This window comes from Elgaria multicarinata, chromosome 6, assembly GCF_023053635.1.
Source record: "Elgaria multicarinata webbii isolate HBS135686 ecotype San Diego chromosome 6, rElgMul1.1.pri, whole genome shotgun sequence".
NCBI classification, from domain to species: domain Eukaryota; kingdom Metazoa; phylum Chordata; class Lepidosauria; order Squamata; family Anguidae; genus Elgaria; species Elgaria multicarinata.
This window is the reverse complement of record NC_086176.1, coordinates 45,780,361-45,800,925: the sequence shown is the minus strand read 5'-3', so window position 1 is coordinate 45,800,925 and position 20,565 is coordinate 45,780,361. Positions and strand designations below refer to the sequence as shown.

General features: G+C 40.2%; 1 protein-coding gene across 3 annotated transcripts in view; it reads left to right on the top strand.

The window, feature by feature from the left end:
• The window catches only part of CEMIP2 (cell migration inducing hyaluronidase 2), a 56,038-nt gene extending 35,801 nt beyond the window's left edge, over positions 1–20,237 (top strand). For all 3 annotated transcript variants that reach the window (XM_063129331.1, XM_063129330.1, XM_063129332.1), the window contains 15 exons: positions 268–337; positions 1,499–1,627; positions 3,933–4,021; positions 5,962–6,093; positions 7,195–7,230; positions 8,421–8,576; positions 9,704–9,881; positions 9,994–10,209; positions 11,353–11,564; positions 12,088–12,261; positions 14,587–14,806; positions 15,584–15,673; positions 17,167–17,315; positions 19,250–19,353; positions 19,611–20,237. In XM_063129331.1, coding sequence (XP_062985401.1) covers positions 268–337; positions 1,499–1,627; positions 3,933–4,021; positions 5,962–6,093; positions 7,195–7,230; positions 8,421–8,576; positions 9,704–9,881; positions 9,994–10,209; positions 11,353–11,564; positions 12,088–12,261; positions 14,587–14,806; positions 15,584–15,673; positions 17,167–17,315; positions 19,250–19,353; positions 19,611–19,807 — 2,152 coding nt within the window. In that variant the 3' untranslated portion in view covers positions 19,808–20,237. The remainder of the gene's footprint in view (positions 1–267; positions 338–1,498; positions 1,628–3,932; positions 4,022–5,961; positions 6,094–7,194; positions 7,231–8,420; positions 8,577–9,703; positions 9,882–9,993; positions 10,210–11,352; positions 11,565–12,087; positions 12,262–14,586; positions 14,807–15,583; positions 15,674–17,166; positions 17,316–19,249; positions 19,354–19,610) is intronic.
• Positions 20,238–20,565: the final 328 nt, after the last annotated feature.

Below are 20,565 nucleotides of genomic sequence, written 5' to 3'. Positions count from 1 at the left end.
ATGAAATTGCATTTCAATCTCTTAATCCTCATTATAGGAAAGCATGTCTCTTAGTGAAAGCCAGAAACCCAACTTGTTGCTCAAAATTGAATTACTGGTTTATGCACTGTTTAAGCATTGTCGCTCAATGCATGGGAAGTTTCTTCCCCCAGAATAATAAATAATATTGCTTAAATAAAACTATGTACTTTCTTGTTACTAGACTCATGAGTTTTCTGTGGACCTGCCATTTACAATGTGTCAATGTGTTTCACTAATTTCTTGCAGGGCTGTTTCCACATTTTGGATTGCTCATCCTAACAACCACTTAATAAATAATGTAGCCGCAGGCTCACAGGTGAGGCTCCTGCTGCATTGTGATAAACTAGCCTTTTTCATACAGGATAGAAGCATAGTATATAATGTGTAACTGTAAATTTTGCATTTGAGCGGGTATTGCAACATCCCAGATACAAAGCATTCAGTCCTAGATACTCACAAAAGAATCTGAATGTCTCTGTTCAGAAAAGTTTATAATACCTATATCAGAAATCATCTCATTTGTAGAATAACATTTTCATTTTACCATCATTTATTCAAGTAGAAACATGTTTTAGGAATGTGTGTTTTTATCTCAATGCTGGGTCTGATGAAATGATTTTTTTCTAAAGAGAGCAATTGCTTTTAGTTAAATAAAAAATCATTAACTTAAGCATAAAGCTGTTACTAGGATCACCCCACACTCAATGGTTGAATATATGTTGAGTGTGGATTGTCGTCCAACCATAGGTGGTTGTTAAACTTGGGTTATTATGTTGTTTGAACCCCATCACACTAATAGACAATGGTTTGTTGACCACAGACAACCTATGAAGAGAACCCATGGTTTGTTGTTGGGTTGTGAACTGTGGTTGTTTGTGGTTAACAAACCATGGTTTGTTATCACAGCTAGGTTCAGACAACAGTTCAACAACAACTCACAGTTCAACAACAACTCACAGTTCAATGACAAGCAACTGTATGTCTCTTGATAGGGAGTTCCATAGGGCACCACCAAGAAGGCCAGCAAATAGTCTCTAGAATGAAATTCCCCTCTTTTAAAGCTGCCACACACTGGGTGGACATTTTCATTGAGCTGTCCACCATGACTTTGAAGGGGGGTTTTTTGGCCTCAATGTGCATTACTTTACACTTTGATCAGCAATTTGGAATTTTGTTGCCCATTCATCCTGTATGGGAAGATCCTTATACCCTGCTTTGGTTTTTACCATCTTGAATAATTTGCTGGTATCTGCAGTCTGTCCACCTCATTGCTCACTACCTCCACCCCTAAAATCACATAATTTCTGAACAAATTTAAAAGTAATGGTCCTTATACAGTTCTTTGGGGAACTCGCTTCCCTCTAGCTAAGATATCAGTAGGAATAGGAAATGCGTCGTGAAGTAGTGATTATGATGTCACCATGTTGGCCTCTGAACTGATTTATTACTAAGCTTATTTGTCTCCTCTTATTTCAAGGATGCCGGAATATGGTATATATTTCACAAGGTGCCTACAGGAGAGTCTCATGGATTGTTTCCTGAAACCAAAGCTGAACTTACACCTCTAGGAATTTTCTATAACAACAAGGTTCACTCCAACTTTAAGGTAAATGATTAAGCCCATGATTTGAGGATTACATTTGGTTTGTAGTCTGAAGTAAATACAGATGAGGCTTGTTGTTAACCAGGGCAAGTAATAATTTAGACCATGGGGCATTCCTATGCAAGTTTAGTCAGAAAGAAGTCCCACTGTTTCAATGGCACGTGCTCCTTACTAAGTATGTATAGGATTGCAGGCAGAGTCTTACTTCGCAACCAATTTGCAATGCACACATAAATGTGAATAGGTGTGCTGCTAAAACCTTATAAGAGCTAGCAATTTTTGGTAGTTATATGCACATCTCTTCTAAATCTTTATGTAGCACAGCTACATATGTATGTTCTGGTTAATGCTACCAAGAAGGTTTCCCAGTGAGTAGAATTGAAAGGCGGGAAAGACTGGGGAAAAAAAACCCAACCCAGATGATCTGTTAAGGCTTCTTGTTTATTAATACAGGCTTACAATTTGATCTTATATCAGTTGCAAGCAGTCAAAGCTTTCACTCAGGATTAGTTCCACTGGCCAGGTGGTCAGAGATGAAGAACAGGTACAAAGAGCCACGCAAACCCACCCAATATGTCTGCTATAGATCATAGATTATTCCACTGTTAAGGAATAAACAAAATAGTTAATTATGGCCTATATGTATATAAGTGAGTGGCCTAAACGGCTTGGGGCCAGGTTATCTGAAGGAACGCCTCCTCCCATATGTACCTGCCCGGACCCTAAGGTCATCCCCAGGGGTCTTTCTCTGTGAGCCCCTGCCAAAGTAAGTGAGGCAAGTGGCTACCAGGAGGAGGGCCTTCTCTGCTGTGGCACCCCAGCTGTGGAATGAGCTCCCTAAGGAGGTTTGCTTGGCACCTACATTATATGCTTTTAGACGCCAGGTGAAGACCTTTTTATTCTCCCAACATTTTAACAATCTATAAATACATTTTAACATGGTGTTTTAAATTTGTAATTTTGCATTGCTGCTGTTTTTATCTGGTTGAGCTTTTTTATTGTATTTTATATTATGGTTTTATACTGTTTTATATTATGAATGGTTTTAATTTTTGTGAACCGCCCAGAGAGCTCCGGCTATTGGGCGGTATAGAAATGTAATAAATTAAATAAATAAATAAGTATTGGGTGACTTGCTTGGCTCTTTGTATCTGCTCTGTATCTCTGACTTCCTGGCTAGTGGGGCTATAATCTTGTCATCTTTCCAGCTAGTGTTTGATTTTCCAGAGACTTTTGGTGCCCTTCCAACACCAGTCACCCCAAAGAATGGTTTCATATTATTTTAGATGTGCCTAGGAAGGTTTTGAATATGGAAAGATTACATGCTGACTTGACAATCTTATCAATTGTCCTTGGCCTTGAAGTTTAGCTAAAAATACATTTCAGGCCTTAGTCATGGTGACTTAATGCCACCATTAGAATGAAATGGCTGCTTGAGAACAAAATAGAGTTTGGTTAACAGTGATCTAGGCTACTGATCGCTAGCCAACAATGTTTTTAATTGGTATGGATGGGTTTTCTTTCCTACAAGCCCACTAAACAACAGTCTTGTACCAAGACATCAGCCTTGAAGCGTATGAGTGTCTGGATCAGGGGCCAATACGCTTGCCCTGGTGGCACTGGGTAAATCCAGGCTGGGCAAATTGCGACTCTCAAGATGTGTTGGCCTACAACCCTAGACAGCATAGCCAATGGTGGAAGAACATAGGAGTTGTAAACCAGAACATCTGGAAGGCTACAAGTTGCACAAAGCTGGTATAAATACTAAGCAATAATAATAAAAATGCTCTTTGTTTTTGAAAGGAGGCATCTTAATTTCTGGAATAGGCACTGAATTGACGATAGTGGCAATTTGATATCAAATAAAATAATCTTTTAGTTTGAGGCCATGTTCCTTTTTTAAGAAGTTGAAACATGGCAGATTAGTTGGTTGAGTAGATATTGTATTGTTAATTATGTCAGTGGGCTAGTTCAAAAGACACTTGACTTCTCTGTCTACAAAAGAGTTTCCCAAGAGTTTCTTTATTTGGTGATGACATAGCCTTCAGATTTTCGACACAAGCTGGCATCCCTGTCAAAGGGAGTGGCAATACATTTTGACTTCTTGACTCTGGGATTTTCTGAACTGTTTAGTGCCTCTTGTAGGGTGTAAGATTTCCCTGATGTCTTTTAATCTGAGAAAGCTCCATGTACATGTTCCCAAGCCCTCTTTTCTTTCCTTATTAGATGGTCTAATTAAGACCTGCAAGAGTGTGGACATGATAATGATTATGGAGAGGGTTAATTTGTCCCTTTTTCATTATTGCAGGCTGGTTTATTCATTGATAAAGGTGTGAAAACCACCAATGCAAGTGCTGAGGATAAAAGGGAATATCTGTCTTTGGACAATAATGCAAGGTAGAACTCATTCTGTGGTTGGGGGCGGGAATGATCAAGAATTAAATACTGAATGATCTTTGTGTGGTTGGGAATTTTAATATCTTCACTCGTTACTTATTGGATCCCTTCAAATAATTCAGTTGTGCGCAAGGTTGGTTTCAAATTTCACTACTATTCTAGCCTTGCTGATCAGTTGGATAATTAAACACTTCCAGCCATTTCTCCCCCACTCCCCCACCCCAAAAAAAAGACTGTCATCCAAGGGCATGTATAGGTCTGCCATCTTCCTGTTTCGTTCCATTCTGGTCTATTTTGGGTGTTTCTGTCTGTTGAATTGCTAGCTACGGACACACTCGCTTCTGGGTATATAGAAATAGGTGGGTCACTGTCCCAGTTACTATCACTGCCAGGGATTCAGACTATGCACTGGAGTGCACTGCACTATACCTGTGCACAGCCTCTACACCAAGGGTGGGGAACCTTAGTCCTGCGAACCATATTTGGCCCACCTGGGGTCCCAGTCTAGCCCTCCAGTCTCCCTTTTCACCTGACCACCAATTATTTGGTAGCTTTCCAGCTTTTGCATGGTTTCCCCACCCTCCACTACATTCTAAAAGGTTGGAATGTCTCTCCTAAGGCTTTGTTACTGGCAATAAGAGCTCTAAGCTGTGAAAGCGGTATATAAAAGGCAGGAGCCACACTACTGCTTTATAGCAGTATTGAAGTGCACTGCAAAATCTACACTACTGCTTTATAGTGGTATTATTATTATTATTATTATTTATTTATATAGCACCATCAATGTACATGGTGCTGTACAGAGTAAAACAGTAAATAGCAAGACCCTGCCGCATAGGCTTACAATCTAATAAAATCATAGTAAAACAATAAGGAGGGGAAGAGAATGCAAACAGGTACAGGGTAGGGTAAGGAGGCACAGGGTAGGGTAAAACTAACAGTATAAAGTCTGCACAACATCAAGTGTTAAAAGCTTTAGGAAAAAGAAAAGTTTTTAGTTGAGCTTTAAAAGCTGTGGTTGAACTTGTAGTTCTCAAATGAAGTGCACTGACAACTGTTGGGGACCATGACACATCTACACCAAGGAGGATATAATACTATGAAAGCAGTATATGGCAAGTGTTATGGGCCCCAACAGTTGTCAGTACACTTTAATACCACTATAAAGCAGTAGTGTAGATCCTGCATTTTATATACCACTTCCATACCACTTTCATAGTGGAATATCCTGCTTGGTGTAGATGAGCCCCCTGTATTATTATTTTTACTTTTGGCCCTGCCCAGCTCAGGAATATGGCCCCCAAGAGCTTCTCTGGCCTTGAATGTGACCTTGGGGCTGAAAGAGGTCCCCCACCTCTTCTCGACACAGAGGCATTAGAGCCTCTGAACTTTGTGCACAATTATTTCCAGCTTTCTCCTACTTTCTCTTGCCTTTCTATACAGAAAAGGGGAAAGGCTCCAGAAGCAGTGATGGGACATGAAATTCTCCCAAGAACAGAAACATCTCTCTTGGCATGCCCATTCTTGTCCTTTTTCAGTTTGAGATGACAAAGGGATCTCTTTGTGATATGAGAATTAGGTGTACCTTAGGGCCGGGGAAGGAAATTTGTGGTCCTCCAGACATTCCACACCAATTCCCATCATCCCCAGCCACCATGGCCAGTGGTCAGGGATGATGGAATTTGTAGTCAGACAACATCTGGAGGGCCAGAGGTTCCCCACTCTTTTAGGTCAAGCCAGTGTGAATAAGTCCCCTTTTACTTCGCAATTCAAAACTTCCAGACTTTGCTTATTTCTGTGTTTGCATGCTTGCTTTGTGGCTGGAGCGGATTTCTTTTACCCATGTGCTGAGGAGTACATTTGATACTATGAAAGTGTATGCAGATTTTCATAGCTGCAAAGTCATTTCTATTTTGTTTTGTTCTTTCTTTGTTTACAAGGTTTCGGCCTCATGAAGATGCAAATCCAGAGAAGCCTCGAGTTGCTGCTCTCATAGACAGGCTAATTGCTTACAAAAACAACGACCACGGGACTTGGGTCAGAGGAGGGGATATCATCATTCAGAACTCTGGGTGGGTGCCCAAGGGCAAATATCGACATGTTGCTAAAGCAAATAGTTCTGTTGAACGGACCTGCAGGAGTTGATTGTACTGGTAAAGTTTTGTAGTGTTAAAATCTGGGAATATAAAGATAACAAGTATCAAAGTTGACCTACAAGGGGTTACTGATGTGTTTCTTCATTCAAATAAATGGAATGCTTTTGCAACCCTACAATGGAATTTTACCCATGAATGTGTGGGGAAAAGTCCAGAATTTATATGAATTTAATCCCCATCCCCCGGCTGCCCTAGAATTGCAACACAGTCGTTTCTAGGAACTATGTCAAACATTTCCAGAATTCTAAAAAGAATACCTACAAAGTATTTTTCCTAGAATTTATGGTAGGTGCTTTTTCATCTTTGTTCTTACTCTCAGGTAAGTATGCATAGGATTAAGGCCTGAGAGATTAGACTGCAATCCTATACATATTTACTCAGGAGTCCTGTTGAATTCAATGGGACTTACTTCTGCGTAGTCGTGCATACGATTGCACTGTACTGCTGCAAACCTGTGCACTCTTACTTCGAAGTAAGCACCACTTAATTCAGAAAAACTTATTTCTAAGTAAACATACATAAGATCAGGATGCTAGTGTCTGATTTGTTTTGAAATGAAGTGTTCATATTGCTTTTTGTAAAATAAATATTTATGAAATGTAATTTTCTGTAACTTAGTTTGACTGTAAACATTTTTTTTAGTGTCATCATAGTATCATGGCTTGTAATTACACCCCATCTAAATAATATATTTGCTTTCTGGCCCACTTGAGGGCCAAACTACACGTTACAAAAAACCCACTTTTTAAAAAAACAAACATGCTTTGAACTAGCCATTCTCATTCGGGGAGGGGGCAAGTGTGAGGAGAGCAGTTACAGGGTCTGGATGTGCTCCTTGTTTGGATCAGAGCCCCACAACTGTTTTTTTCCCCCTTTAAAATGAAAGTGGCCACTTTAAAGCACTTTTTTAAAAAACAAAAATGGTGTTCGTTGCAATATGTAGTTTGCCCTGAAGTTTAGGTAATCAAAAGCAGCTGCTTTCAGAAATAAATAGTTTTGGTTTTTTTTCTCTTCTAGGTTTGCTGACAATGGAATAGGTTTAACCTTTGCCAGGTTAGTGCTATTTGGCTTTAATTTCAGAGTTTGGCACCAGTCGTGCTTATTTGAGAATTTTATAGCATTTATTTATTTTTACATCTACATCCCAGCTTTCTTCCGGAGACCCCCATGGTTCTCTTCCTCCACATTTTATATTCTCGAACAACTCTAGGTTAGGCTGAGACACAGTGACACAGTGAGCTTCATGGCTGTGTGGGGATCTGTAGGCAGATTTCCCCCGTCCATCATACCACAGTGGATGAGTTGAAATACAATAGCCAAAGCCATGGAAGTGTTTCATGAGAGCTAGTTGTGCAGAGGGGAGGGCCAATAGCTCGGTGTGATAGAGCACATGTTTTACGTGCAGAGGGTCCCAGGTTCGATCCCTGACCTCTCCAGGTAAGGTGAAGAAAAGAATCCCACCTGAAACCCTGGGGAACCGCTGCTAGTCAGTGTCTACAGTACTGGGCTAGATGGACCAATGTTCTGACTCAGTAAAAGGCAGCTTCCTATCGCCATGGCTAGACCTATGGGTCTAGCGCGACGGAGGAGGGAGGATCTCGCAATATGGTTATCGCGAGATGTCCCCCCCTGTCTGCATGCGGAGTGCAGCGTCCTAGGAGGAAGGGGACGTCACACCCGCCATTTTTTTCTTAAAGGAGATGTGGCGCTCGATCGCGAAATGTGAGTATTTTTTTTTAAAAAAAAAAAAATCCCCGCTCACCCTACCCCACCCCTATGGGCACAGAGCTCCTGAGGAGCTCTGTGCCCCGTGCCTGGCTCCTCGTGGTTACTAGCAAGGAGCCAGGACAACCCATGACGCCCGCTCACACGTTCCTCAGTCTTGGGATCATCCCGAGACCGTGGAAAAAGCGGGATTAAAGGCTATGCCGATATCCCAGGACAAGGGATATTCCAGGATCCCCTGTGTGTCATGTGGATGCACAGGGATGATCCCGGGGTGATCCCCGGGATATTGGCAAGTCTAGCCATGGCCCTAGTTTCTGAATTCGTAGATTGTTGCCAGAGATGTGAATTGCAGTGTTCAGCTTAGGCCCTGACTTTGACTGACCATAATAATATCTAATCCTAATGTAAAAAGACAAAATTATTACTTCCCTTTTGGGAAAACATTTTTTTTAAAGTCTTAGTTCTGCTGCTGCAGAGCCCTTGCTGAAAGTGATATCTGATTTTCTTTTTGATAGTTATGGAAGCTTCCCAAGTGATGAAGGTTCCAGCCAGGAAGTCTCGGACTCTCTGTTTGTTGGTGAAAGCAAGAATTACGGCTACTTAGGTGGCCAAAACAAATACTGGGGAACTGGAGGAATAAACAATAAAACTCGTACCCTGCCTAGAAACCGGTAAGCATACAAGGCCTGAACACAGCTTATAGCTCGTTATCAAGGCTATTCTGTGGCAATGATGGTGACAAATAAATAGTTATTTTCTATCACCATTGAATCTTCTTAGTTACATTCAGCTAGAATTTTCCAAATGTTTGGAGGCCTGTTACAATCTGGCCCTGAAATATATTTTGGAACTCTTGGTAGCACACTGGGACAACTTAGGCTGTTTCTACACCTGCCTTTTTTCCAGGGATCGTCCCAGGATCATCCCTATGCATGGAAATGACACACCGGGGATCCCGGGAGCAGGCAGGGATGATCCTTCCATTTTCCTGGGATAATCCTTAGGTGAAGAAAGGGCCTTAGTCTCTATAATTACTAGAGCTCCATTAATAGTGGTGTCCAGAGCTCTCTCTGTTCTTGTCTTGTCTATCAAAAAGCTGCTTCCAAGCCAAGCCCTTTGAAAGTGTTGCTTGTACTAATTTACCAGTACGATGATCATGTTGCTCTGAATAGCAGAAGTAAATGAACAGCATAGTCCAAACACTGGGCCAAAATCCACCTACTAATGGTACCTCTAACGGTACCTCCATTTTGTGATTTAAACAGCTGCAGGGGAGTCCACTCACTGCATTTGCTTTTAGAACAATTGGAGAGTGGAAAATAAGGGTAAATCACTAACAAGTCTGATTCTAACCCTGAGGCTCGAATAACTATTGTTTGTGGTACACTCATTTAAAACAGATAGGACAGAATGTAAAATATTACAACCAGTACTGAACCCTTGGGATAAAGCAGGAATAAAAGTTCCGTTAGGTAGGTTGTGGCCAGAGTAAATACTACATTTTTAAAAGTCTCTATTTGTAAATAGTATCTGAGCATTGTGTTTTTAATACGGTATACATAAAACAAAATTTGCCATAATTTTAAAGCTATCTTGGTAACTTTTAAGACATGAGTATTTTTAACATTTACAGCTTAATCCTAAACATATTTACTCAGAAATAATTCTCACTGTGATCAGTGGGGCTTACTCTCTAGTAATTGCATTTAGGATTGTCTGATTACTCTGCAAATATCTATATTAGCAAGTGTGTCTCTTTGTACAAATAAAAAGATGTGGTTTTTTTTCCTTTTAACAGGACTTATCCAATCAGAGGTTTTCAGATTTACGATGGGCCTATTCGTCTCACCAAATGTACATTCATTAACTTTGTACCAACTCCAGACAGATTCACAAGTGCAATTGGGTTCCTGATGAAAAACACCTGGCAAATTACGCCTCAGAACAATATTTCCCTAGTGAAGTTTGATGAAAATGTAAGTTTTTACTGACTGAAGTTGCTTTCCCCTCTTGCGGAAGGGATGTCTGCTTGAAGATGACAGCAGGCTAATTAGTAGGAAAAGCCTAATGTTCTTCTTGTCTTGTAAGGTTTCTCTGAAAGTCTTTTATGGTAAGCCCGGCCCTTGGTTTGAAGAGGCTGATCTTGATGGAGACAAGAACTCAATATTCCATGACGTAGATGGATCTGTGACTGAATACAAGGACACTTACGTTGGTAGAATGGATAACTACCTGATTCGTCATCCAGACTGTATTAATTTTACCAAGTGGAATGGTGTGGCCTGCAGTGGGACCTATGCTCAGGTTATAAGAGATGCCCTTTTTTTGTGTTCCATAATATGCATAAAACGAACAACATTATTTTTGTCTGCCATTTTCTCTATCTGTTGCAAAAAGTATGGTAGAATTATTTAAGCCCGTATTTATATTAAACCTACCCAATGGGGGTTGGTCTCTCTCCCCCTCCCTCTCCCCCTCCCCCTTTTTGACGCACAGTCACATACACATATCTCTCTGGTCCCAAACAATCAAAAGAAATGCAAAGGAAAAAGCAGTGTCTTTAAAACAGTGAATGCTGAGGGCTTGGACAAAGGAGAGACATGTAGGAATCGGTGTACCAAGACGGAACAAGCTCTTCTTTGCATTGAATTGTCCAGTGAAATACAGCTTTCTTAAGAATCTTTCCAGTTCTTGGAGTCAGGAAGCTCTGAATTAATTTCCCTGTTCTCATTTCGCACAAACATTGAGAGTGGCATTAAGCATATCACTTTGCTATTTGGCTTTCATTCTGTGATAGAAATGCTTCCTTTCACCCATTTATCTTATCTGCCTTGTTTACAAAAAAATGTAGGGCTACCTTAGTTGCAATTGAGTACAATTCAGCCCCAGACTCCAGGAAAAGAGTGTGTTTATACCGATTCTGGTCAAGCGATTATGGCTTAGAGAACTAGAAATGAGCTCATGGAACTCTTCCACTCTCGTGTGTGGCTTCTTTCTTCATTTCCTCTTTTAGCACTAACCATAGCTTGCCATGGCATCCAAATTGGCATTGGCCATAGTTAGTGCATGCCCTTCAAACTACGAATAATCCCAGCTATTGTCTCTAATTTTGGTTTCCCATTCATATGTCATGGCAAGCCTTGGGCACTGTTGAACAGGAAATGGAGAAGGAAGTCACATGCAATGGAGGGATCCAAACCATGGCTTTAATTGAACCATTGTTCATAATGCCTCTTTATCCAAACTTTCCTTCCAATATATCATGTCATCCAATGTAAAAAGCAGTTGTTTTCAATCCAAAGTTTTTTATGTTATCAAAACTCATTTGGATTTCCTCCGGGCCATTGAAAAACATGAGGGTAGGCTGCATCTCTTCCCTCAGTTTGTATTTCCTGTTGATCAAGTTGTCATCCATTCCAGTACTTAGGTTTCTTCTTTGCCTTTTAGGTATACATCCAGACACGGAATCCACAGAATCTTACCATGACTATGGTGCGGGATGAATATCCTTCCAACCCTATGATACTGAGAGGAATTAATAATCAGAAAGCTGATTTCCAGCAATACCAGCCTGTTGTGATGCTTCAAAAGGGCTATACGATACATTGGAATGGACAAGCCCCTCAGTCGACATCTCTTTACCTCATTAACTTCAACATGTATGTTCCCTTTCAATGTCCAATTTTGATTCAAAAGAATAGGTTGCTGTAGGACTTCAGCCTGTGTTTTTTATATTAACTCTCATCTTCATGAAATGTTGTGATAAAGCTAAGGGAAGCATAGATTTAATTTTTCATTTCATTTAAGTTTTTGCAGTACAGTAATGTGATAGACTAAACAAAAAGCTCTATCAGAAATAGACAAACAACAAAACAAAAAAAGAAATCCATGGTTATATGATAGAATAATAATAATTGACTGACTGTACACAACAATAACTTACCATTCACAAGATGCACGCTGGTGGTCCACACTGACCATTCACTCCCACTTGGCTCCGTTTGTCCTTGGGAATGGCTGAACTAACCAGGAATTGAAAGCTTACCATGCCATTAGAACTGGGGCTCCTGGCTTATTGCACACCATACAAGCCAAAATCACAATCTACAACAATAATAATAGTGAACAGCAAAAAAAAAAACCATGGTGAATGGTAATGTTTGTGTCTCATTCTGTTTTCAGGAATGACTGGATTCGGGTAGGCCTCTGTTACCCACCAGACACCTCTTTTCAAGTAACCTTTGACCGTAAGCAGGCTGGTTACTATAATGTGGAAGACTATGTTCCTGTATCTTCGATGGCAGAATTACAGAAGAATCGAACAGAGAAACATTTTTATTTTGATAACAGCACTGGGTAGATATTTACCCTAAAAGAATAATATTTAGTAGAATTAAATATTTCATTTCATAGCATCTGTAAGAATGGGTTGGCCTGATTCTTTAATGGTAGAGAGTTGTACCATGGATGTAATTCTAAGAGAGAAATCTCCATGATTGGTGGTTATGAATGTAGAAGTTTATGAAATTCTCATTTTTCTAAGGGTTACCCTAATGTAGGCTGTTCTGAGTCAACCCCAAAAATGGGCGTTCCCATTCAACAAGTAATTTTATTATCTGGCTTAAGGCATTCAGTCTAGGGCTCCCTCACACCTGGACTTACATGCCCTATCACCCCACCAGTCTGCACAGCAATTGGTACAAATGGTGCAGTCTGCACAGAGGAAGAGTTGCAGAAAACATGGCATGCATTTTTTCTGTGGAAGGACTTCTTCCTCTATATATGGTTACATATGAAGACTGCATAATATACAGGCCACCTGCTCAAGCGTGCTTCTACAGACTTAAATAGAACTACTGTTGAGCAAAGATGCAACTTGGGCATCCAAATGGCAGATGCAGTTCAGTGTAAGCAAGTGTAAGGTGATGCATGTTGGGGCAAAAAAACCCAACTTCAAGTATAACCTAATAAGGATCTAAGCTAGCAGTGACCGAACAAGAAAGAGATCTTGGGGTTGTGGTGGACAGCTCGATGAAAATGTCCGCCCAGTGTGCGGCCGCTGTAAAGAAGGCAGACTCCATGTTAGGCATTTTAAGAAAAGGAATTGAGAATAAAATGGCCAGTATCATATTGCCTTTATACAAATCTATGGTGTGACCACACTGTGTACAGTTCTGGTCACCACACCTAAAAAAGGATATTATAGAGATGGAAAAAGTGCAGAAAAGGGCAACTAAAGTGATCAAGGGGCTGGAGCATCTCCCCTATGAGGGAAGGTTACATCAGCTGGGATTATTTAGCTTGGTAAAAAGGAGGCTAAGGGGAGACATGATAGAGGTGTACAAAATTATGTATGTTATGGAGAATGTGGATAGGGAGACATTTTTTCTCACTCTCTCAAAATAATTCCATGAAGCTGATTGGTGGGAGATTCAGGACAAAGAAGTACTTCTTCACACAGCGTATAGTTAAATCAAAGATGTGATGATGGCCACCAGTTTGGATGGCTTTAAAAGGGGGTTGGAGGAGAAGGCTATCAATGGCTACTAGCCCTGATGGTTGTGTGCTATCTCACATATTCAAAGCAGTAAACCTGCATGCGCCAGTTGCTGTGTGCACCATGTCCTGCTTTGTGGTCCCTGGTCAGCAGCTGGTTGGCCACCATGTGAACAGAGAGCTGGGTTAGATGGATCCAGCATGGCACTTCTTATGTTCTTAATTCCCATCAGGTCTGTCATTTGTACCACTTTTAAAGTGGGTTTTGCTGCTTGGTGTGTCTTTCTACACAGTTAAAACACAAAGAGGGCTGTTGTGGTCCAGTAGATACAGTGTTCAACTTGGACTGAGGAAAATACAGTCCAAACGACCATTTAGCCTCAGATTTGTTTACAGTATTTATCTTCTGTCTGACAGCAGGGTGCCAAAGTAAAAGAAAAGCAACAGACAGTTAAAAAAAAAAAAAAGTGGGGGAGGCATTGTGCTCCACCTGCTGCTCTTTAAAGGTGATGCACTGGGGCATCAGAAAATAGCTCACTGCCCTCCCGGGGTCTGGAGCACCTCTTCTTGGGCAGCTAAGTAGAGTGCAGCTCCTGGCTCTTCCTAGCAGCAGTGGAGACTGAAGCAATGAGGCAGGGGAAGTTTTTAACTGCACTTCCCAGTCAAAGTTCTGCAGTGATCATTGGGGAAAATAGCCTCCCTTCACTCAGGGCCACTGTCCACCGATGTATGTGCATCCCATGCAGACCTTCCACATTCTCCCTTGTGTAAAATAACAACTGATGGATGGTAGAGTCCTTGTGAAGAAGAATGAAGCAAGGATTAACCACACAGTGTGCTTGGAATTTTTGTATTAAAAAGTCTGCCACAATGGAAGCACCCTCTGGAGTCAGAAGGAGGATCTGTTAGGGGTCCATCATACTTGTAGGGGCTCATCTGTTGCACACAAGCCACTTTGGAACTGTGTGGCTACTCTAGCTTCCCCACAATCAAAGTGGTGGAGGTGGGGTGGGGAGGTAAGTAGATTCAAATGGAGAATTACCCTGGGATTGCAACGGCATTAAAAGAAAAACCACACATGTCACTTGAGGAGAATATGAAATAAACAACAGTGCCCCCACAGCTGTTTTGGTAACCATATGTGCTCTGTTTTGTGTTTGCTTCTTTTGTATCTTTCGTGTGTAGGCTGCTGTTTTTGTTTCTTCAAACCAAATATCCCAGGAATGGCCACAGTTACTGTTCATCTCAGGGATGTGAGAGAATCAAGATTCAGGCCACCATTCAGTCAAAGCCTGTCAGTAACTGCTTGACAAAAGCTTATCCAAAGTACTTCCAGAAGCCAAGTGTTGTGAAAAGAATGCCTACGAAAATTACGAGCTCATGTCAAAAGTGTGGCTCAGCTCAGGTGGGAAAATTAGCTCAGCTCAGAGTATGTGAACTATCAATGCCATTATTTCTAGGGTTTTCCATTATGTTAAGAGGGCAGTTAATTACAGATATGGGTGAATGGGGCAAGATTTTAAAGGAAGGAAAGGGGGCAGATATGTGGCTGCATAACAGGAGAGGCACAATTCCAAGAAAATTAGGGACGTGTCAATCCTATTGGAATCAATTTAAATATAAGGGCTTAATTGTGCGCTTATGCTCTGATTTTTATTGGTATTGCTTTTCAGGATTGCACCTGATATTTAGTAGAGTTGGAGAAAGTTAAGTCCCAAGTACAATCAGTAGAAGTGAATATTCTTAAAGAAAAGAGGCTATTTGATGGTAATGGAACAGGATGATTTAATTCCCTTTTAATGTCATCTCTTCTGTTCTTCTGTTTTTTGGCCCATATAGTTACATTCAAGTTGCTCTATGTTGCATTGTTTTCTGCTGTATGTTTTTAAACTTTTCATCCATTCACATGAAAAAAATACTTTGAACCATATGACACTAATACTGTTGCAGTACTTCAACAGAAATATAATATTTACCCTTTTTCATTTTATTATGTTGCACATGTGAATAGCTTTTTTTCTTTTTTCTTCCCCCCCCCCTTTTTGTGCTTTTTCCAATATCCAATAAAATGTCTTCAGTACAGTAGTTTCAGTCACTCCACATTTCTGTTCTAAAGAGAGCTATGGAATAGTACCATAAATGCCTTACTACTTTTGAACATAAATTTATCCTTCATATTCAGATGGCATTTACCAGTGATCCTCATAAAACCTACCTCCTTGTGAAAATACAGTCCCCTGATTCACAAAGGAATCAAGGATCGTCTGTCTCAGTAAGTAGTCTTGTGATTTTGTTGTGCATCAGGCTGTTTTACATTGTGCAAGATTACCATCTTGAATTGTGTAGGTGCTTGCAAATGGATCTTTTAGGCTCTAAGTATGTAATCAATGGACTTTAAGCATGGCTGCAAAAAAGTAGAAGAAAGGTTTATTAGAATTTGACATCATTGACATTCCTGTTAGTTGCTACATAGTTTGTTGTGACTTGTTTGCAAAATACCATAGGGAAATTTAAATGGGAGAAATAAATTCTGGACTAATACACAATAATGTAACTATACCAGCCCACCCAACAATTGCATGTTTTGTTAATGATTAGAGGAGAAGCAGCATTGTGATTTTGATGTTTACTTCAACTCTAGTGGTTTAAAGATGGTGATGTATGTATTTATTTATTTATTAAATTTATATTCCGCCCCATAGCCGAAGCTCTCTGGGCAGTTTACAAAAGTTAAAAACAGTAAACATTAAAAAGTATACAAAATTTAAAACCATCAAAAATATAAAAACAACAGTATCTATAAAACAACAACAGTTCTGGGGTCCATTAAAAAACAAACAAACTTAGCATATGTTGTTAAGTGCCCAGGAGAAGAGAAAAGTCTTGACCTGGTGCCGAAAAGATAACGATGTTGGCACCAGGTGAGCCTCATCCGGGAGATCATTCTATAATTGGGGGGGCACCACTGAAAAGGTTGTTGCCATCCTCCGAGCTTCCCTCGGAGTAGGCACTCGGAGGAGGACCTTAGATGTTGAGCGCAGTGTACGGATAGGTTCATGTCGGGAGAGGCGTTCCATCAGGTGTTGTGGTCCCAAGCCGTGTAATAATATTAGTTCTCAGTTTGCTGCTACTTTTCTACTTTGGGACCAGAAATGGGGCTGGGAAGTAAAGGTATGTAGGCATCATCCAGAGCTTGAAGGTTAGAGTTTAATTAATACATACTGTAGCTTAATTGCATCTGTGGTATTGGTGGACTAGTAAAAAAAACCTCTTTAGACTAGTAGTGTTAGTGTGATTCCCCTCCCCCCCACACTAATATGTGGTTGTTCTAGACTTTTTCGTATAACTTTCCATTGAGGAGGCTTGTTAAGTTGGAAATCTTTCACTGGAGGTTGTGGTAACTTCCCTTTTCATAAAGCCAACTAAAAGAGTGGCTGGAACCCTATAATTATTGGATCAACACCATTATTACAGGATTCAAGTAGTGTCTGTTGAATTGGCATGTTTACCTAACAGCATCAGTAATGCAAAGGGAATAGAATTGGCCTAACCAAAGTTCCTTGAGGACCATGGAAATCATATCAACATAATTTTGAAAGGAAAAAAAAAAGACAAATTGTAAGCGAATTGTTCACTGCCAGAAAGGCACTTCTGCCATCTTTAAGCCAAATGACGACAAATGCAGCGGAACCATTAGTTACAGCAGATTACAAATTACTGTTGCAGGGAAAGGGGGAGTGTGATTTATGAGGTCTCTCATTTCAGGTCAACGGTGTTAAGTTTCCATTGAGAGGTGTGGGTGTACTCAGCCTAGCCATTGATGCCTGTACTGGCAAAGTAACAAAAGAAACATTTTTCCCTGAAGTGAACATCAAGCACCTAGAAGATCATATAAAAACTGGAATTCCCCAGAGGTATATTAATACAGTAAAAACCCATCCGCTTGCTAAGACTCTGAGCATTGCATGTAGGCTGTCTTGCCTTTCATTTTAAAATGCACAAAGGAGCTTTGTCATAATAGTTACAGAATAGTGCTTAAGGGACTTCTCCTATTGCTGTGAGTTGTTTGTGGCACTTCCCTTTTTATACTTGAAATTATGGCAGGAACTCTTTCTACTCTGGCACAAAAACTGGATGGCTACATGTAACATCTGAATTCTGTGCCAGTTGATTCTGCAACCTGAAACTGTTATGCAAATGAGATGTGTACGTATTTGTTTTGGGATTTGTTTGTTTGTTTGTTTGTTTTGTAATTTTGCTTCTGCTAATCATGTAAAGCTCACTACAGCTTGTTTCTGCTTATGTATCTCACACCAAAGTGTGGAAATGCAGCCGTAGAGTAAGGTAAGCCTGTTAGAATATCATGAGATCAGAACAAAAGGGCTTCATTATCTAAGACAGAGGTGGGCAACTTGTAGCCTTCCAGACATTTTTAATCTACTGCTCTCATGATACCTCAGCACAAGCGTGTTGGCCAGGACCCATGGGAGTTGCAGGCTCAAACATCCAGAAGGACACAAGTTGCCCACTCCTGATCCAAGAGATTAGGGTGGTTGCCTTAACATGCAAGAGGACACAGATTTGGAATAAAAATATAAAACGACAATCATAAGTTTTTACTTACTTTTAATAATTGCCCTAGATGACATGAGCAGGCAGTATGTGGCTTATAGAAGGTCCATACCAACAAGTAATTGTTGCTGGCTTTAGAAATCAAGGATCCTCTCAGCTCCCTTAACAAACTATGCTTTGAGGGTGTCACATGAGATAGGAAGGTCAAATAATAGGCTGAGGGACTAAGATGGCAACTGTCCATCACTATTGCAGAAAATACTTTCCAGGAAGTAGAAAGTTAAGATTGTCTAAACTGTTTCCCAAAGTAGTTGGGCAGCAAGATATTATAACTCAATGTAAATTCATATCAGTTGTTTATAGTAGGATTTATTAAGATTAGCAAAAGGGAACTATAGTACTTTGCAACTGATTTTGTCACGAATATGCACATTTTCAAATTTGCATAACTGTCTTCATACATATTTTATTTATGCCTATCATTTAAATCAGGGGTGGTGAAATTTCTCTGGCCTAATTTTAAAAGCCCTCTGGCAAAAGCAGTCTGTCCCTCCCTCAGCAGGCTGCTAGATGGAAGAGAGAGAGACTTGGTTTGCACAATTGGCGCAGCCTGTTGCAGCATCTGCAGGCGCCAAATTGTCTGTTCATGCTCCAGCCACACCATGGTCTCTTGTAGTGTTATTTGAGGGTTGTTTAACCCCCAAACAAACCCTGCCGCCCAGGTTCAGACACTACAACAAACCATGGCAACCCCCGCCCCACTGGGGGTTGAATATTCAAAATGGCCACCCACACCTATGACAATTCACTGTGTCTTAAATAAGCCACGGCAGGCTGCTGTGATCGTGTGAACCAGGCCAGTGAGAGAGAGAGGAGGGATGGCTCCATTCACTTTTGGCTCTGACAGATTAGCCCTGAAGAAATGTGACCCTTCATAGCACACCTGATTTAAATGATGTTGGTTTATTATTTTGTCCAGGTGGCATTTCTGGTATTATTGAAATATTAAATAGCTCAAATATTGACACCACACTGTGGCTTCGTAAATACTGTGTTTTGACACTGGCAATTTAAACTTAAGAGAAATTATTTATTTTCCTGGAAAAAAGAGTAATGATTGCAAGGCAGAATATTTTCAAAGCATATTGACTTTACTTCATGCTGCTGTCAGAATCCAATACGTAGCATCCTATTCTGTAAAATATAATATGTATTAGTGGCCGTAAATCAGTGTTCTTCTCTACCCATCTTAATGTCTTTATTGTCTTTCTTTCAGGTCTATAGTTATATTAAGCACCACAGGGAATATAAAAAATCTTAACATTTCGCAAGCCTTAGTGACCCTTGGAGCAGCAAAACCAGCAAGTCTTCAGAACATGGGTTTGTTTTCTTTTAAATATAAGATGTCCTTTTCCTTTTCTTAGACATTGAATTCTAAAGCTGTGTAAATTTCTTTCTTATATTCCATGTTTAACTAGTTCTTGACATTTTCAAGGCAAATCTGCTTGATGCTAGAATTTTCAAGTTTGCTATGATATTGAAACAGAAAGACTTTTTTTTTTAAAAAAAATACTGATTTAGTTTCAAAATATAACTTTTTTGTTTTGTTTTGTTCTCTCTTCCATTTTATGTTTTAGGGAGCATCAGCTTTCTTGGGTTCAGAGGAAACTTTAAACCATCTTGGATAAAGCTCTTTACCAGTCCTGCAGGGCAGGGCTTAGGTCAAATTGAAAAGTATATCCCTTTACAGCTGGAAGAGTACGGTTGTGCCAGAGTGAACACTAGCCGACGGAAAGATTTGGAACTTTTAAAGCAGGCTATAAGAACACAGTAGAAATTAAGGGTGCCTGTGAGCACTGAAGACAATGTGAACTAATTTATTTATTTTATGGGATTTTAAAATGTACTATTATCCCAAGTACATCACTTTGCTGTTTTGATATGGACACATGCCTACGTTGAATGCTTGAATGCCATTCTGTGCACCTTCGGATTGTACAAAATATTAAAGAAGTAAAGTATTTGTTAAAAATACCATTTTTGGGGGTGGGATGCTTCTAAGGTTTGTACTTATAAAAAGCCTTTTGTCTTCTACTTTCTTTGTGTTGCATTCTTGAGAAGAGAAGATGCTGCTTTGGAGGGTTTGTTCAGATTTGTACCTTGGATTACTTGAAGTATTTTAAAAACACTTGCATATATGTTTATGTAATAAGGAGGCCAGTTTCTACATTGCAATTAGCTACTTATTTTTCTTTCTAACTCACACATGTTGTCTGTCAACATGAACACTGAACATGTGAGGTAGGAAATGAAAGAATATGAAATTTCCCCAACAGTTGCTCGGCAGTGGAACAGGACTAGTGGGATAACAATTATATGACATCTCCAGCAAGTGTTCTTTATGAAACAACTTGGATCTAAACATATACCAAGATTAGCAAAAAGCCAACAAGGATAGCTTTCTCTGCTGCATGTCCTGAGGACAGTCTCTTTACAACTGGGGGTGGGTGGGACGGACAGGTGTCAATCTTCTGACTTTACCAGAGACAGGAGCTCCCTGCCTGTCAGCCATACAGACCAACCTCATCTTTT